The 13,096-nt window shown below is 42.3% G+C and overlaps 1 protein-coding gene and 1 long non-coding RNA gene across 3 annotated transcripts in view; one reads left to right on the top strand and one right to left on the bottom strand.

Annotated features, from left to right (window-relative positions):
- GLCCI1 (glucocorticoid induced 1) overlaps nt 1-4,676 on the bottom strand; it is a 107,727-nt gene extending 103,051 nt beyond the window's left edge. For both annotated transcript variants that reach the window (XM_006058671.4, XM_025290893.3), the window contains exon 1: nt 4,081-4,676. In XM_006058671.4, coding sequence (XP_006058733.4) covers nt 4,081-4,543 — 463 coding nt within the window. In that variant the 5' untranslated portion in view covers nt 4,544-4,676. The remainder of the gene's footprint in view (nt 1-4,080) is intronic.
- LOC112586445 overlaps nt 3,799-13,096 on the top strand; it is a 105,452-nt gene continuing 96,154 nt past the window's right edge. The window contains exon 1 of the long non-coding RNA XR_003110845.2: nt 3,799-4,116. This is a non-coding gene — a long non-coding RNA (uncharacterized LOC112586445). The remainder of the gene's footprint in view (nt 4,117-13,096) is intronic.

The following is a 13,096-nucleotide window of genomic DNA, read 5'->3' as shown; positions in this document are numbered from 1 at the left end:
AAAATGGGGGGAAAATGTAATTAAAAATGCTGGAATTCTACAAATTGAGCACAGCACTAAAAATGACTCAACAGGGGAAATTTAATGAAAAGATAAACTGAAAGCAAATTGACTGATTAAAACACACACACACACACACACATTCTGAAGGCAGTCATTCAGGATTATATGTTAGTTGGCTTTGTATTTTCTTTTAAATTGAATAACTTCTTAATGTATAAAACAATAAAGCTCTCAAGACATTCATGAAAAATTCCTATCAAATTTCACTCTAGAGTTAATAATCTGTTAGACTACTAGGCCTAAATAAATCTATTATGTTAAATCAGGAATTAACACATGCTGTTTTCCATAGCAGGAAATATATAAAATTATAAGCTCTTCATGTTTTTGTTATTAGGTTTGGTACCCTTAAAAATAAGTAGTATTCTACATCCAGAGTGCTCTTACGCAATTGTCTTTATATCTTTTAGAATTTATAATTCATCTCAATGCTCAATCCTTACAGAAAACCACAAAAGGACGTACAACTGCTACTTACTATCTTGAACAGTAAAACTGTATTTGTTCTGTTTTTGAGCCCATAGGTTTTGCTTTATGACATTTTCAGAATGAAGCACATTTATTCTATTTTCTTTTCACTGTTACACATGATTTCTAAGATCATTAATTTTAACACTAACATCCTGTTACATTCTCATTTGAGTTTTTCTATTTATCTCGAAGGTAGACTTACATATTACCATTACAAAAAATAACTATTTGCATAATACTTTATGATTTTACATCTATTACAAACACATCACAGGGAGCCTGAGGATGCATTCAGTAGCTTGTCATTCACCACTTCAAGACCCTTCAGAACTAAACAAGGGGGAGGGTGACATTTTGCTAATGGCAGAAGTAAAGAAATGAATATAAATAACAAACTTTGAAGTTTTAAAAATGCAAACTAAAATTTTTAAAAATGCAAACAAAAATATGATCCATATGCATAAACAAGATAGTTTCAATTTATAAAACTTGGTGATATCTGTAGAGAGTAAGGTGTTTCGAGATTTATGTATCTTCTATTATGACAGCCATTTAAATTATCTAAAACTATGCTACAAAATAAAGAAAATTAACATCTTGCTAAATTTTATAAATTATATCATATTAAAATTGTACCTATCTACATAATTCAGCTTTTTCTCAGCCTTGTGAAATAATCTGATTATCATTTATTACTCTAGACTTAACCCTATAAATGCATATTAAGAATGTTTCAGAGGGAGATAATAATGATCTAACATGTTTAGAAATCATGTTGTTTCATAACTTCTTGGTAAAACAACTACAAAGAAAACTGTTTACAGCTTCTGTATTTTCTTCCATAGCTACCAGTGCAGATAAAAAAATACCGAATGCTGTTATGTCACCTCTAGTCTAAATGCTCATAGCACTTGAAGCTTTTTGTAAACAATATGCCTCTATACTAAATGCCTATCCCTGAGCCACTAGCTACCTAATTTAACATTTTTAAATGTAGTTTTAAATGCAGCATAATACCGTCTTAAACACACACACACACACACACACACACACAGGAGTGTGCAGAAAAGGAAGGAGGTGGAAAGCAAGAAATGGAGCACGTTGTTGTTTTTCATTCATGCAGTATAGTGATGTCAGTGTCTGCAGCAGCAGCGGGAGGAGCCTTGACCTGTGGAGGCTAAAATCCACTGAAGTCAGAACCTTGCAGAATTCAAAAGAAACTGAGTAGATAATCGTTTGAAAAAATTGTTCAACTGTTCATAGTATGAATTTTAAATAGCAAAGTAAACAGAAAAGATGAGCTCTATAGTTTTAACTTGAGTAGAGAGGAACAAGGCGGGATGCGGAGAAGTAACATAAACGTAATATCATCAGGGAACTGGGGGCAGAAGAGCCTACATTCAAAATCACTTCAATGTAAGAAACTGACAACCCACTTGATGTTAAAACCAACAGAAAGGCCTCCTCTAGTCCCTGTACAAGCTCTCTGATGATGCAAATCTGTCTCCTGCACAACCAGACTCAGAGAGTGTTTTCATCATGATCGTGTTAAAATTGCATTAAACTCAGATGTGCCGTACTACAACAAAGAGGACATTTTAAGTCTGGTCACAAATTTTATTAAAACTACTTGACGATGGACCTTGTAATTCCTAATCAATTAAGACTTTTGAAAGATGCAGAAAAAGCAAGTTGTACTACGATCTATTGTAAGATGTTAGTGGTTATCAGCAAAAGGGGAGGAGGTAGTAGATGGCCATCATATTGTTGCAGCAATTGCTCAAACTACTCTTACTATGCCCACAAAACCCTCTGGACAGAATCTTTCTGCAGTGCTTATTTTATGGCTCTCATATTAGTCCTTAAAAGAAAGTCCCCAAACCCAATGGACGTACTGTTGAAGCGAAATCACTCAAAAATGTATGTTTTTTTTGAAACTGCTGCCGTCTTTTCATTCTGTTACCTTTCCTTTCATACAGTTCTAGAAAATGAGCAAGGGAGTCGCATATGGCATTAATCTGTTAGAAAATGGTGGCCTTTTCTGTAAAATACAGCCAAAGATGTGTGTTCAGTTGTGGTCATTATTAGGGCGATCACGTTGTTTTCATTCATTCATTCAGGATTTGCTGGAGGATGTCAGTTTCTGCAGCTGGCTTGACCTGGGGGAGGAGTAGGGGAGCAAATTCCTTCTGGTGCATACAGATTACAGGATGTGTTTCTTGGTGCTCCTGTACACATACCACTGTACTACATCCTACCCTGCCTTCACCATCAAGTGGTCTGAAAACAAGGGCCTTAGCAACATGCAAATTACAGGTCCGAAACACTAAAACAAAAACACCCAAACTGCAGTCTATCTTATTAACACAATCACTTTCTCCAAGTCTAAGACCCTCATCGAGAAAACTCCATGAAAAAAATTCCACATACCATATAAAACACCATACAGAGCTCCACAATGTTTTCCTCCCAAGCAGAGATTTTTCCACTCTGTTACCGGTATGATAGGGTCTCTCCACAATGCAGAAGCAGCAGCAGCAGCAGCATCTGTAGCCCTAACCCGGTATCTAATCACAGGAGCTACTACTCCTCTCTTCCTTATGAGCTTTACATCCCTGTTTTGGCTTATCTCCCTCTTCTCCCCCAGGACTCAACTAGTTCGTGCACTATGTCCCTAGAGATAAACCAAACCACACCAGAACACAAAACATTAAGGGAAGCCGACAGCATCCACCAGGTCTCCATTGCCTTTGACAACTAACAGAAAAGAAACTCGAGATCCTTTAATAGCTCAACTGAACTGTTAAGTGTACTTACAAATGGAAGGAAAAAAGTGAGCACACTCTACAAATAGGTCCTTAGAAATTTACCATGCAAGTCTTGAGTTGGGCATAAACTGTTTTCAGTGCAGTACCGCCCAGATGCATATGACTATATAAAGTAGAGAAAAGGAGACCAAAAAAAAAAAAACAAAAAAAAAACAAAAAAAAACCCCAAACACTATACACTTCAATTGCACATCCAAAACTGTCCCCTCTACACACCCAACAGGATATCCTTACATCATAACTAGTGCCTCCACCCCTCCAAAAAAGAAAAAAATTACCCCTGTAGGCATAGACACATTATGGGAACTTTGTAGGAAAGCACAAAGAGGCTGTAGAGATTACAACCACCACCTTATCTGCTGCCGGAGTTGGTGTGCGTGTTTTTTTTAAAGTGTTTCACCCAGCTACTCCTTCCCCCACTACAAACAGCAAACACAGGAGTGAGCTAATCAGCTCTTAAACTGAAAAACCTTTCGATGCAGGCGTGTGATGGTAGATAAAAGCTGAAGGGGAGGCAAAAGGGTCAAATAAAAGTTGCTCTGCAGTCCGCTCCTCCGAGCCCCGCAGCGACCGCAGTGGGGTGAGGTTCCCAAAGCCACTTTCACACCTTCGATAATGCACTAGCAAAGAGAAGCCCGGAGAGACTGAAGTTTCCACGGAGGGCACCGTCGGGGAAGGGAGACGTAGCCCGGGAGGACGGAAGGGTTGGGCTCGCTACCTCTGCAGACGGGCGAGCCGGGGCTCCGTCGCTCAGGTGAGTTGCTCCTCCGGTGGCTCTCGGGGGACCGTCTCTGGCGGCCCTTGGCCCGCGGCGCCTGCTCGGTTGGGGCCGCGGCTGGCGGCGGCGTCGGGCTGGGCGGGCTGGGGCCGCGGGCCGCGCCGGGCCCCGGGAGGCTGCCCAGCGAGGCGGCGGCGGCGGGCGGGCGCGTGGGACTGTGCTGGCTGCCCCGCAGGAGTTGGTAGGGCACCGTGGCGCGGATGGGCTGCAGCAGCCGGCCGGCTCCCGCAGCTGGGGCGCAGCCCACACCGCCGCCGCCGCCGCCGCCGCCGCCGCCGCCTGCACCGTTCCCGCTGCCGGCGGCGGGGGCGGCGGGCGGGGAACCCGCGGCGCTGCGCCGCATCCTCTGCGGCGGGGGATGAGGGGTCTGAGAGGAACTGGAAGAGGAGGCGGCAGTGGACATGGTGGCTCCGCGGGCCTGGGACGACGCCGGCCGACACCGAGGCGCGGAGCGGGAGGCGCGCGAGCGTGTGGGAGCCGGCGCGATAGTGCGTGCGAGTGTGTAAGGGGGAGGGGCGGGGGTATCGGGGAGGGGGAGGAGTCTCCCGGCTCCCCCTTCCCAACGCGCACCCCCGCCGCCTCGGCGAAGGGGGAGGGGAAAGCTGCGAAAACAAACGTCCAACGGCCCCAACCGCCCGGCCGGGCTCGCTGTGGCGGTCACGGCCGGGGCCGCAAGGAGCCCGAAGCCGCCGCCGCCGCCCCGGGCATCGCGCTGACAGAGGAGAGGGGCAACCGGCCGGATCACGCCGACTCGCGGTGCTGCACGCGCGGGAGAGACCGGTAGCTGCAAAGAGGGCCTGGACCCCTGCTTCTGGGGACCAGGGTAGGGGGAAAAGGGCCTCGAGGTGCCCGGCTCTCCGCGGAGCCGCGCCACCGCAAACGCCGCCGCCGCCGCTTCTGCCCTCTCCTCACTCCAAATGGCAACTAACCCCTAAGCCGTACTCCGCCCCCGGCACCGCCTCCCGGCGCTCGGGACCGGCAGCTGCCGCAACGAGCATTCCCATTGGCTCCGTCCTTCTCCACCAACGCTGTAGTGATTGGTTTCAGGATAGGAGTGAGAGGAGCATCTGCCAATGAAAGTGGGTGTCCTACTCTGGAGGCGGGATATGAAGGGGTGGAAGAGGGAGGAGGGGGCTGTGTGCGCACGGAGGGGCGTGAGAGTTGACAGCCTTTGAGGTGCGAGGGGGACTTTGATTGGGCTGCTTTGGGAGAGTGGGTCCGTACGTGTCCTGCCCCAACACCCACAGACACGCGTACACCCGAGGAAGCAGGTTACGAGAGCTCCACCCTCCAGGGCCGATTGTACAATATGAGACAGAGGATACATCAGGCAAATTTGACTTTACAAGTACACCTGTTCTGATAGTGGGATGTTTTAGAATCCATCCCTTTCTCTCTAACTTGAGCAATCTGAGGTTTTGCAGCGAGCAGACTAATCGAAAGAACTTCAGGCCATCAGAAGCAATGTGTGGGAGTTGGATTAAACACTGAGTGGATACTTTTACAGTTAACCTATGGAGTGAAAAGAGTCAAATCTTCTGTTCCAAGATAATAACTTGGAACTGCAAGAGTCAACAAGGAGTTGTACATCATTACACCATCAGTTAAATACATTAATGGAGGGTACGCTGTTGTCTTTCCCAGAAGCAGATGCCCTCTTGGGAGGAGTAAGTACCAGACTTGATGTAACAATACACTGTGGTAAATTTCGTTTTTATTCTGCAGTGAAACTGAAGGGATACAAAGATTTTAGATGACTACCAGGAACCTAAGTTTACCCCTAAATTGTTCCTGCTTAAACCTTAAGGAACAATTGATTGATGGGTCTACATCAGATAACCTCCCTTAGTTTCCATGAGATAAGAAAAGCATAACTGGGGGGTCAGATTGATCTACTCTTGGTGTCTGCCCACAGTGACACGCTTCCTCTGATTTTCGGCACTAAATGCAGAGATCAGTTTCACTCAGAGGGGCCATCCTTCTCAGCTTCCTTGTGTCCTCAGAAAAGAAAGTATACCCGGTTCTGTAAAAAGTGGATGAAACCCACTTTTTCTGTAAAAATGCAAGAATTGCACCCATTAAGACTAGTGATAGTTCCTCACTTTATCACCTACTAGAATAATAGTGAACATTTATTGAACATTTCATGTGTCTGTCATTGTTCTAAGACTGTTGTATGTGTTAACGCCTTCAATCCTTCTATAATGCACAACGTAGATACTATTATTATCACCACTGTGTTCATATATGTTTGCTTTCCAGAATAATATATTAATTATGAATACAGTAAAATTTTTACTCTTTAAAACTTGGTGTAATTGACCTATAGTAGTATTTTTTTCCATCTAAAATAAAAGATTTCCTCATTCATTAGGAAATTGAATTCCTTCATGAGGAAAAAGAATGATAAATGGCTTCTTTCTGATGACTTTTTTGGAATATCAAGAACAAAAATTGACAGATTAAAATGAATAAAGTTTTTTAAAAATTGCTGGTAAATATCCAAGTTGTTGATTTAATTACAGCATGGTTTCATTATAGAAATGTTATCTCTGGAAACAAACTCAATGCTTTAGATTACAATAATTCTAAATTTATACCAAGCCACAGCCATAACGATCAATAGTTCAGTTCAGTTCAGTCTCTCAGTTGTGTCCAACTCTTTGCGACCCCATGGACTGCAGCACGCCAGGCTTCCCTGTCCATCACCAACTCCCAGAGCTTATTCAAACTCATGGCCATAGAGTTGGTGATGCCATCCAACCATCTCATCCTCTGTCGTCCCCTTCTCCTCATGCCCTCAACCTTTCCCAGCATCAGGGTTTTTTCCAATCAATACTTGATTTGGATCTAAAACAACATACCTTTTAAAGGCTTTCTGTATTTGTTCAAAACTATCATACCAAGTTATATATCCAAAACAAATCTAAATGACACACAAAGAGAACTAGTATGATCTTAAAATACTATTTTTAGTTGCTGGTAAGTCATCAAGTCATCATGACCTACTTAGATGTTCAGTCACCTCTTTACTAAAGATACCTTGGTCATCTCTTAAACCTTTGTTCTCATGAAATAAATATGGATCTTTATGTGTTAGGAATCGAGTCTCTAAACAAATGAAAGGTGGGTTAAAATAAACTAAACCCAGCATCTGCTTTCAAATGTCCACATGTTGAGGTCTTAATAGCATTTTCTTCTTAGTGAGGATGGGAGTGGGCTTCAAGGGTATAAATTTAAGTTTTAGGAAAACATACTCCCCAGTAAATTGGAAACCCCTTAGAAGGAAGTGTGAATTTCTAGGCTAGAAGAGCATTGTTGTTATCGGACTGTGCTAGGTATGGAATCATACACCCAGTATGGATTATCTCTGTTTGTTGAATGTAAGTGTAACAATCCCTGTAAATTCTGTAAATGTTAATATTGATAATAACCTCTTTTTTTGTGTTGTCCTGCCTGGAAGGAGACACCACTGAAAGCACAATCAGGTGGCAGGGGAAACATCTTTGTCCTCAGTAACCTGTGTCTTAGTTATTCGTGGAACAGATCTCACCAATAGCTTATCTGAGGTAGAACTCTGTTACACTTACTTCTTGATTCATATATGGTAATGGGCTACAATACCCATTAGGTTACATTAAAACTTGGAATCATTGGCTATGTCTGATTAATATGCAGTCCCGTGTGAAAAGAGAATGAGATAACCATCGGGCCTACAGAGCTACCAGAACCCCTCTCTTCTAGTTTCGTCCACGTTTGCCAGGCTGTGCATCCAAGGCCCAACCAAATGTAAGAGGCAGTCCAAGCTGTCAGCGTTAGAAATGAGGTCATGGCTGAGAGAAAACACTAAACAGATCTGCACTGATGTTCAGCTTAAGCTGATTAAACTCTCTTGTAGGTGGATTCTTTATAGCAACAACAAAAAGAGCCTTGCCTGAATGTTTGTCCCTGGCAGATGCTTACAGTAAAACTCCTTACCGCTTGTGACAGCCTACGTGCGCCTTTGCATTAGGTGCTCTCTCTGCCTGAGGAGTTCTTGCCCCAGTTACCCACATGGCTTGCTCCCTCAGTTCCCCCAGGTCTCTACTCAGATGTCATCCCCTTCACAATGAAAGCTTTTCTGAAAACTCTTTTGAAAATTGCAAGCGCCCCCGAGATGGTCCCTACTCTCTATCATACTTTTCTTTCCCAGATCACCATCCACACATTATATATTGTAATTATTTTTTATTCTGTCTGTGTAGAATACACCATGAAGGCAAGACTTTTTATCAGTTTTGTTATTGCTGAATCTCCATAGTAGTGCTTGGTACACGGTAGACAATATTTGCTCAATGTTTTTAAAAGGGTAGCAAATTTTAATCAGTGCTTGTTCCAAAGACTAAATTGCAACTTTCATCAGAAAACAAAATTGACAATAACAAGTGTATGTGTATCACTGTTGTAGAGGCATAGCCACAAGGTAGAAGAATGTTCCATGTGGCTTCTGTAAACTATACGGATACTCACATTGGGGCCAGCATTCAAAAGGAAAGCATATCTTGTATTGTGATCGTTATAAAGGCAGAGTAAAAAATACTAGTCCTCGTGGCTCTTGTAGGCTCATCTGGTGTTGAAAGTGGAGAATGAAATTGATAATGGAGAAAAGGCAGTTGAAATCTGTAGAAAAAAATAACCAACTGAAATTGACAGAGGCCAGTTGAGGAGCATCAGTTAGAGAATGACATCTGCTGATATGTAATTAGTTCTATCTCTCTATTGGGAGCAGTTATTCTCAAGAGGCCTGTGTGAGGGAACTGAAAAATACATATATTTAAGCAGAAAGGAACATTTCATGAAAATAATAAACATCTTTGTTTCTTCCCCCCAGGCCCAGCTTTATTGACATGTAATTGACATAAGGAGAAGGCAATGGCACCCCACTCCAGTGTTCTTGCCTAGAGAATTCCAGGGACGGGGGAACCTGGTGGGCTGCCATCTCTGGGGTCGCACGACTGAAGCGACTTAGCAGTAGCAGCAGCAGTAATTGACATAAAAGATTGTGTAAGTTTAAGGTATGTAATGATTTGCTACTTAGTGAAAAATAACATCATAAGGTTAGTTAACACATCCATCACCTCACATAGTTACAAAATTTTTTATGATGAGAACTTTTAAAATCTGTTCTCTTAGCAACTTTTAAATATTCAATTTAGTATTGTTAAAAAATAACCACTATACCTCACATTATATCCCCAGAATGTATTCATCTTATACCTGGAAGTTTGTACCTTTGACCATCTTCACCCATTGCCTTCCAGCCCCTGTTCCTGTTCTCTATTTATACAAGTTTGGATTTTTTTTCCTAGATTCCACATATAAGTGAAATCATATAGTATTTGTTTTTCTCCATCTGACTTACTTAACTTATAACGCCTTCAAGGTTCATCTGTGTGGTCACAAATGGCAGAATTTCATTCTTTTTATGACTGAATAATACTCCTTTGTGTATATATGTCACATTTGTTATCTGTTCATTCATTGATGGACACTGAGGTTGTTTTCATATCTTGGCTGCTGTAAATAGTGCAAACATGGAAGTACACATATCTCTTGGAGAGATTGATTTCATTTCCTTCAGCTATGTACCCAGAAGTAGGATTGCTGGATCATATGGTAGTTCTATTTTTAAGTTTTTTGGTAACTTGTAATGTTTTAAGTAGTGGCTGCATCAATTTACAGTCCCACCAACAGTGCACAAGGGTTCCTAAGTCTTTATATCCTCCACAGTACTTATTCGGAGAAGGCAGTGGCACCCCACTCCAACACTCTTGCCTGGAAGATCCCATGGATGGAGGAGCCTGGTGGTCGCAGATAGTTGGACACGACTGAGCAACTTCACTTTTACTTCTCGCTTTCATGCATTGGAGAAGGAAATGGCAACCCACTCCAGTGTTCTTGCCTGGAGAATCCCAGGGACGGGGGAGCCCAGTGGGCTGCCGTCTATGGGGTCGCCGCACAGAGTTGAACACGACTGAAGTGACTTAGCAGCAGCAGCAGCAGTACTTATTATTTCTTGTCTTTTTCATAATTCCCACTTTAACAGTGAGATGGTAGCTCAGTGTGGTTGTAATTTGCATTTCTCTGATTAGTGATGTTGAACACCTTTTCATGTACCTGTTGACCATTTGAATATCTTCTTCAGAAAAAAATCTCTGCCCAGATCTTTTGCCCATTTTTAAGTGGATTGTTCTTCGTGTTTTTCTTTCTTTCTTTGCTTTCATATGAGTAGCTTGTATATTTGCAGTATTAACTCCCATTGAAATATGTTATTTGCAAATATTTCTCCCATGATCTAGGTTGACTTTTCATTTTGTTGATTGTTTCTTGTGCTGTGTAGAACGCCTTCTAGTTTGATGTAGTTTCACTTGTTTTTTCTGTTTTTGTTGTGGTGCTTTGGGTGTCATATCCATAAAAATCCTTGCTAAGACTAACGTCAAGGGATTTTCCCTTATGCTTTGGTTTTTAAAAGTTCAGAAGAAGCAGTAAAAGTCAGGGATATTTTCTTTTTTAACTGGTAAATAACAAAAGAGTAAAGGATGCAACTATTATTACCTGGATAGAAAATAGTGAGGAGGACCACCAGTTTTTCAGCTTTCATCTTCACAGCAATTCCTGTCCCCATATATGATGCCAGGCACACATCCCCTAAGCTGGTATACATAAGTAGGATTTTATCATTTAACTAAGAGATTATATTCTACAAACCCAGCACATTCAGAGGTTAAGTAGACTTTGGGACCAGGAAACTGGAAATATTCTCTCTTTGCTGTGACATTTCATTTGTTTTAGTTCCAAACACAGTGTCAACAATATATGAGAGCAGTTGTGATCCTATGAAAAGACTGTACTTGATTACCACAGTACTATTTTTTTAATGAGAGTTTAGAGTAATTAAAATTTGTCATTGATTAATTTCCTCCTATGTGGCTGAAGCTTACTTTTTACCACATAAGTATGTTGAATGACTGTTGTTAAAGGGCCATCAATTCATCAGCAGAGAAATTTTTTTAATTATTAAACAAATTTTTGTAACGCATAATTTCCAGTGGCCTCCCCAGTATCCTGTTGAAAAGGTTCATATTAATATATTTAATAAGCCTGTATGAGGATTTAATAGCAATAATACTAGCATCAGGCCTTAGTAACTCCTCATCAAGTTACTTATTAAATACCTTCAAAGTAAGATACTGTTGTTTTAAATACCTTCAAAGTAAGACACTTTTGTATACTCTGTAAGGGCTGCACCTGTTCTCACACTTTGGTAAATTGAAATCCATCAGAGGCAAAATGGAGAAGGCAATGGCACCCCACTCCAGTACTCTTGCCTGGAAAATCCCATGGATGGAGGGCCTGGTGGGCTGCAGTCCATGGGGTCGCTAAGAGTCGGACACGACTGGGCGACTTCACTTTCACTTCTCACTTTCATGCATTGGAGAAGGAAATGGCAACCCACTCCAGTGTTCTTGCCTGGAGAATCCCAGGGACGGGGGAGCCTTGTGGGCTTCCGTCTATGGGGTCGCGCAGAGTCAGACATGACTGAAGCGACTTAGCAGCAGCAGCAGCAGAGGCAAAAAGATATTTCTACAGATAAAGGAGAAACCATGTCTAAACTAACGTGGCTTCCATAGGAGCTATGCAGATAAAGCAAATAGAAGTAATGGGAGGGAAAGATCACTTTTGAGGAACAGCTTCATGAAAGAATGTGAAGAAGTCTTGTCACCAGGAAAACAGAGGAGGTGTTAGGAGATGATCGAGCAGCCTGCCTCAACTGATTGAAGATAAGGCTTGGTGTCATGTCATGTCATGTCATGGAGGTTGCACTTTATTGAGTTTGCAAGGGGAGCTGTTAAAGATTCTTGAACTGGGGGGTGGGGGAAGACATGAAAGAGGCTGGGCTTTATGAAGATTAATGCAAGAAGAGTCTACAACTTGGATGGAGACTGCAAACTGGAAGATGATAGTAGACTTTGAGAAGAGTCTGTGGAAGTTTAGGTAACAGGAGTTAGGGGAATGAGAGGGGACATGCAGAGGGGGAAAAGGTGCAAGTGATACTCCTTCTCCGCTGACGGACCTTGAAAGTAGGAGGTCAGACAGCTCTGAAGTTTCAGGCTTGGATGCCTAAGAGGATAGTTGTGGCTTTAATAGGAACAGGGAGCCAAGAGAAGGAGTAGGGTTGGGAAAAAAATAATGAGTTCAGTTATAAACAAGGGAACCAGAGGACATTCATGGGGAGACAGTTTTTTCCTTTGTATTATTGAGATATAATTGACATACAGCACTGTATAAGTTTAAGGGTTACAGCATCCAGACTTGACTTGCCTATGTTATAAAGTGATTACAGTAACTAGTTTAGCTAACATTCATCATCTCATATCGATACAAGGGTGGGGGGAAGAATATTTTAGAGTTCTTAAAGACAGTTTTTAAATGATAGTTGAGAAGAGCAGAGGTTTGGTTTGGGGTCGGGGAGAGGTTATCCACGCACATTTTGTAGTTGAAGCCATGGACACAAATGAAGTTGGCAAGGCAACAAAATATAGCAGTAAAGAAAAAGAGGATTAAGGACAAAATGTGGGGAAATTATGCATTAGTGGAGGAGGATATGTAAACAAACAAACCAAAGACAGCAAAACTAGGAAGCACTTCTTAATTAGAGTTTGGGGTCTCGGAGGATGTTTGGTAGATGCCTCTGGGGATCTGGCAGCTCACAACCCCTTCTCTAAGAACCAGTCCTCCCCCAACACAGAGAGGGCTTAGGCCTGACAGCTGTGTTTGTACACAGTGACCTTGTTCTTCTGACCATGGCTGGCTTGACCTGAGTTCGATAACTGACCAAACCTGGACCAATCAAATTTTCTCCCCTGGAAATTTGGAATTAAGAAATACAGTGTTATTCTATTAAGGGCATGAACTG

Source organism: Bubalus bubalis, chromosome 8 (assembly GCF_019923935.1).
Source record: "Bubalus bubalis isolate 160015118507 breed Murrah chromosome 8, NDDB_SH_1, whole genome shotgun sequence".
Taxonomy (NCBI): domain Eukaryota; kingdom Metazoa; phylum Chordata; class Mammalia; order Artiodactyla; family Bovidae; genus Bubalus; species Bubalus bubalis.
The sequence above is the reverse complement of the archived record's forward strand: the minus strand, read 5'-3'. Positions and strand labels throughout refer to the sequence as shown.